This window comes from Trifolium pratense, linkage group LG1 (genome assembly GCF_020283565.1).
Source record: "Trifolium pratense cultivar HEN17-A07 linkage group LG1, ARS_RC_1.1, whole genome shotgun sequence".
NCBI lineage: Eukaryota > Viridiplantae > Streptophyta > Magnoliopsida > Fabales > Fabaceae > Trifolium > Trifolium pratense.
Genome location: NC_060059.1, coordinates 14,755,426 through 14,761,425, shown reverse-complemented (window position 1 = coordinate 14,761,425; position 6,000 = coordinate 14,755,426). Strand labels below are relative to the sequence as shown.

Here is a 6,000-nt window from a genome sequence, read left to right as displayed (position 1 = left end):
ACTACACATTTGGTCCCTTACGTTTATTTTAGGTTTCAATTTGGTCCCTTACGTTTAAAAAGTATCAATTTGGTCCCTTACGTTTATTTTAGGTTTCAAGTTAGTCCTTTCCGTTAGTTTTGTCACTAACACCGTTTGAACAGTACACGTGTCAGCGTGTCAAAGTGCCACGTGTCAGTCCACGTATGCAAATTGACTGCCACATGTGACAAAATTGACGGAAAGGACTAACTTGAAACCTAAAATAAACGTAAGGGACCAAATTGATACTTTTTAAACGTAAGGGACCAAATTGAAACCTAAAATAAACGTAAGGGACCAAATGTATAGTTAAATCTATTTATTTTGATTTGAGGGATTCCCATCCCATGTGAATGGTGGTCCAAAATCCAAATACTAATAAATAAAATAAATAAATAAATAAGTGGTACCAACGTTGAGTACGTTACGTACTGAGAAGGGACCCACGATAAGTTACACTATTTGATTTGATAAGGGCATCGACATATTGCATGCCACGGCTTATATTTTCAATTTATTTCGTCAACACTCTCACTCGCCTCCACTGACATCACTGCCTACGCTCTTCTCTCTAAACCACCGGAATGTACTCCGACTTAAATTGAGTGACACGGTTGATCTTAGTGTATTATGTGCACATTTTGATTTGATTATATTTTTTTTCACAAATAATTAAAAATAAACATTAGCATATAAAAAATTATTTGATTTATTTCGATGATTATTTTCAAAATATAAATTGCTATTATACAATTAAATATATTAATCGTCAAAAAATTATGCATTGACATGCGTTAATCGTCAAAGATATGCAACATGCGTAAAACAATCAACTGAGTCACTCATTGTGGGACGGAGACAATATCTCTTTATTACTATCTTCGATCGTTTTTATAAAAAAATACATTTTCCTTATTTTTATGTTGGTTGACTACCCAACTGATAACCTAGTCCATACCACTCATCCGGAGCGATTTTGCCTCCTATCGAAGAAGGACTTTATCAATTATAATAATCTGATTACAATTACGTACTAGGATAAAATTTACCATAGATTTTCTTCCTCGGAGACTAGAAGATTTCCACATAGTAACTTCACCAAGATTTTCTACCTTACAAGCGAGGACTTCTCTTATCCAAGATAAGTTGTTGCTACTAATGGGTGGGTTACACAAAATGTTTGAGTTTGTATAAGTGTGATACAAAATTTGTTCTAGGAGTCTAACTCTCAATGAGAGGATATACAATTTAATCTTATATCAGTCTAAGTTATAATATGATCTAGGTAACTCTCCAATAAAGGATTTGTATGAAGATCGCTCATATCATATTCCTTGATGATGTGTTGTCTGGAGGATGGCGACCTTAGACTAGCACTTTTCTTCACGTGAAGTCTTCGTCGTTGTCCAGATGATTGACGGTCACTGACTTGAGTTTGTGTGATCTTCTATGGCGTCCTAAGGATGAGAAATAGTTTTGTTTCAACCTTGTTATGTAGAGGATCATGAGAATGTATAAAGAATACTTTATATTTTTATTTTTGAAAAAACCAATTTTAGTAATTATTATTGTTAATTTTTGTTGAGGGTACGTAAAAATCGAAACTCTGACCTCCTTATCATTTCACTCCCTATCACATCCATCCTCGCCACCAAACCATGACCTCCATGTTGATTTGTTATCGTCAAAACCATCATGAATGATATATTGTCTTAAATATATTTTATTCTAACAATCTAATGACACCGAGCTGAAAATTTCAATGACATATTTGAGGTCACACACAAAGTTTCCCCGAGTATTAGTGATGTTAAATTACAGTTAAAATCGAACAATTATAATATGGAAAAAAATTAGGAAATATTAAATACATTTTAATAAGAGGGCGTTTGTTTCAAGTTTACTAAATTTAAATTTAATTTCTAGGAATAACTTTTCTCGTTTAAATATTCTCATAAACCTTTATAATAGGGATATTAGTCGATAGTATACATGTATTTATTCCCATATTTGACGAAAATTGTTTCCCACCATTTTTATTTGCGAGAATTATTCTTTTTTCAAGAAATCTTTTATATTAGGAATAAAATTTAACAAACTTGTAACAAACACAAAAATGTATTTTCCTAGCACTTTATTTTCAAGAGTAAAAAAATATAACTTAAAACAAACGACCAAAGTTTGAGGATTTACAACATTGCACTACATTTAAAGAATACTCCTTAAAGCATTCGGGATAATGAATATTTATATATGACGATTAAGAGTTATTGGTGAGACTCATTTAAAACTTTTTAAATTAATGGTGCATTCGAATGATTAAGTGCTTATTAAATACTATTATGAAGTATATACTCCACTTATTCACCTTTAAAACAGCGAATTCTAGCAACTAGGATATTGAAAAGAAAAAAAAAAACTATTATTTTAGTAATATGGTCAAATTATTATTTCACCAACAACTCGAGTTCTCGGTAACCAAAAACAACTCGAGTTCTCCTGAACGAATTTAACTCGCATTAACTACTATTATATTCTATAAATAGATAAAATGAATTTAGTCATTTTTCTTGACTAGAATATAGTGATCGATCGATCATATTTATTATTCCTCTGTTTCCTTATGGTAAAAATTTATATGAACACATTGAAACACAAATCCACACAATAAAAATATTAAAAGCACTTCTCATAAAAAAAATAAAATATTAAAAGCATTTCTCATAAAAAAAATAAAATATTAAAAGCACTTATCATTCAAAATTATGATACCATAGTACTATTATACAAAAAAGTAACCCAGATCTACATCATTTTATTCAACAAAAAAAAAGTTTGATTCTTCAGATAGAAAATTAAAAATCCCTGAAGATTCTCTCAACTAAACAAACTCATCTACAGAGTCTTCTTCGATTCCTAAACCGAAGAAATACTCTTCTTAAAAAAGTAACAAAAAAAAAAAAACTACTCGCATCGCTTCATCGGAATTTACACTATCGTATGCTCTGTTTCCTCTGCCTCCGGTAGCCATACTTTCTACATCTTCTTTCAATTCTGATTTGTTGTTTCACCTCCACTCACTATCCAAGGGTGTCCTGAAAATTCATAACAAAAAAAAACCCATCAAAATCAATAATAATCGATTATTTCCTTAATTAATTCATAATGAATAATTGAAAAATTAGTTGAAAAAGTATTAAAAGCGAAAAGTGATTATTAGAAGACATACTCAAGGCTTGTTCTGCAGAAAATCTTCTAGAATCATCTCTACAAATCATCTTTCTCAACAGATCTTTAGCACCAGAAGAAACAGAACGGAAGATTCTAGAAGGAAATCTGAGATTCCCTCTAATAACCGCCTCAAAAATCTCAGACGCAGAATCACCGTAAAAAGGCGGAATCCCGCTCAACATTATATACAGTATCACACCACAGCTCCACACATCAACTTTCTCTGTATAATCTCTTCCTAAAAGAACCTCCGGAGCAACGTAATACGGCGTTCCAACAACTCCGTTCATCGTTCTTCCGTCGCCGAACCATTCAGCCGAACCGAAATCAGCTAATTTAAGATTATCATCAGCATCGAAGAGAATGTTGTCCGGTTTAATATCACGGTGAGCGACACCGAGACGGTGACAGTGAACAACGGCTTCTAGAAGCTTCTTGATGAGAGAAGAAGCTTGTTGTTCAGAGAAAGGATTAGAAACGATACGATCGAGAAGAGTTAACGGTTGACAAAGCTCTAAAACGATTGATAAGAAATCGTCGTTTTCGAAAACATCCAAGATTTGAAGAACGTTAGGGTGAGGTGAAAGAAGAGAAAGAAATTTTGGTTCGTTTTCAAGACACTCACGATCGGTTGAATCTGAGAGGAGAGATTTGTCGATCACTTTGCAGGCGTAAGGTACGGCGGAGTTAGGGTGGAAGCACCGGAAGATGGTGCCGAAACGGCCGCGACCGATTTCTTCGGTGAGTTGGTACTTTGATTTTAGGGTTTCGCACATTTCAACAATTTTTGATCAATTTTGTGAATTTGAGTTTTGAGTTAAATGTGTTGAGGTTAGTTTAATTTATAGAAAAAAAATAAGATAACTGAAGAGAGAGTGAGAGGGTGAATTTTTTTGGAATGTGCTTTTGGCATATTAGAAAAACGAATATTCTTTCGGTGGATACTACCATTAAGAATGTGACACGTAGCATATAACTGACGGGATTGGTTTATTCTGAATTGTATACCTGCTTATCAAAAAAACTAACTGGTTGTTTAGTTACGGCGTAACGTCCGTTTTCTATTTTTTTTCTGTTTTTGAATTTCAATGAAATTGGGTTTACTTGGTGAATTTTTGTTATATTTTGTTGATTGTGAAACAAGAAAAAAAACAGAAAGAGAGAAAATAGGGAAAAACAAACTAATTTCTAATTAAAGATATTTTTGATCATTGCATTTGACTGAAATTGAATTATAAATAAAAAATTAATTAACAAATAATGAAATATATGTTATTTTAAAATAAATTTATTTAAAAATTTATTCTAAGAAATTATAAATATGTCCTTTGATGTATCAAAAATTTAAAATTGATTGATATATTGTTTTTGGTAGAGATCTATAGTTACTACTGTATTTATTAAAGCTCTATAACTTTATTGGTCAAATAAATAAGTTAAGGTTATATATTTTTTAAAGGAAAATGCTAAACATTGCTCCCGAGCAGTAGTTAAGCACATAAATGAGGAAATTCTACCTTGAAACATGTGCATTGAATATCTTGAATGTGTAAAATATTCTCTTACCAGCATTAATTTTATACTTTATTTCCTTTTTGGGTATGCTTAATAAGTACCCCGAGGGCATTGTTTAGCATGTCCTTTTCTTAAAAAAGGCATTTTATGATTACAACTCAAATTTAAACTTTTAAGAGCCATTTTGTTACATACTAGTATAATATTTTTTTTTTTGGGTACATTGTTACATACTTCACATTTTTGGTTCATCAAAATATCAAATAATTAATGTATTTGGTCTATATTATAGACTAGATACATAATTATTCCATAAATTTAAAAAGTGTGATTTTTTTGTTTATAATGAAGAATCTAGTGACCAATTGTTTTTTTCCTTCTCAAAGGAGTAAAACATCGAACACAAGACCTCATGCATATTATCAAAATTCCTTACCATTAAACGAAATCTAGTAATTTTAATGACCTATTTTTTTTTATCCAAAACACAAGTTTGCCAAGAATAAAAAATACAATTACATCATGCGTATGAAGAAACTTCGGTTGGGAGAGAGCCTTATGTGCCCCACAGGTTCCCCGACGAAGATTAACGACGGTGAAAACTAGGGATGACAATTTGACCCATACCCAGAGGATACCCGCAAAAATTACCTGCAACAGGTAGGGTAAAAACCCGCAGTTTGGGTACGGGTACGAGTATGGGTAAACTTCGTACTATCATAACCCAAAAAAGAAAAAATACAATTACAAGTCACAAAACATCTAATCAAAGCCAAAAAAAAACAAACCACCGCCACTCAATTCATAACAAAAACTCCATAAAAGACTAAAAAATAACATTTAAGCTAAGGATCTCAAACACGTACATTATAGGAAAATGTTTATAAGGGATTTAAAATAGGAAAATGGATAATTTTTAAAGTTGAAACTAAAATTCTTAAAGTTTTTTTGTTGATATTAACTCTCTAATTTTAAAGAAAATTTCTAGCAATTCCATGACGTTTATCATTTCACATAATTAAGTTGTGCGATATTTAAAATGTGCCACATTGTAATGTTTTAGTTTTAAGAAAATAGGGGATGGACTGCCCCTTCATTATGCAAAAAAAAAAAAAAAAAAATAGGGGATGGACCAAAATTGAATTTTTTTAAATAGGGTGACCAATATTATTAGCAGGTTAAATTAAAATGACTAAAACCGTAATCAAGCTAATTTTAAATCATCACCAGAGG

At 31.4% G+C, this 6,000-nt stretch overlaps 1 protein-coding gene across 1 annotated transcript; it reads right to left on the bottom strand.

The window, feature by feature from the left end:
• Positions 1-2,754: 2,754 nt before the first annotated feature.
• Positions 2,755-4,078, bottom strand: LOC123903169 (phosphoenolpyruvate carboxylase kinase 1). The gene is made up of 2 exons (XM_045953085.1): positions 3,251-4,078; positions 2,755-3,116 (listed from the first exon to the last, which is right to left on the bottom strand). The coding sequence occupies exons 1-2, from the start codon at positions 4,026-4,028 to the stop codon at positions 3,070-3,072; spliced, it is 825 nt and encodes a 274-aa protein (XP_045809041.1). The 5' UTR covers positions 4,029-4,078; the 3' UTR covers positions 2,755-3,069.
• Between the last annotated feature and the right edge of the window lie 1,922 nt (positions 4,079-6,000).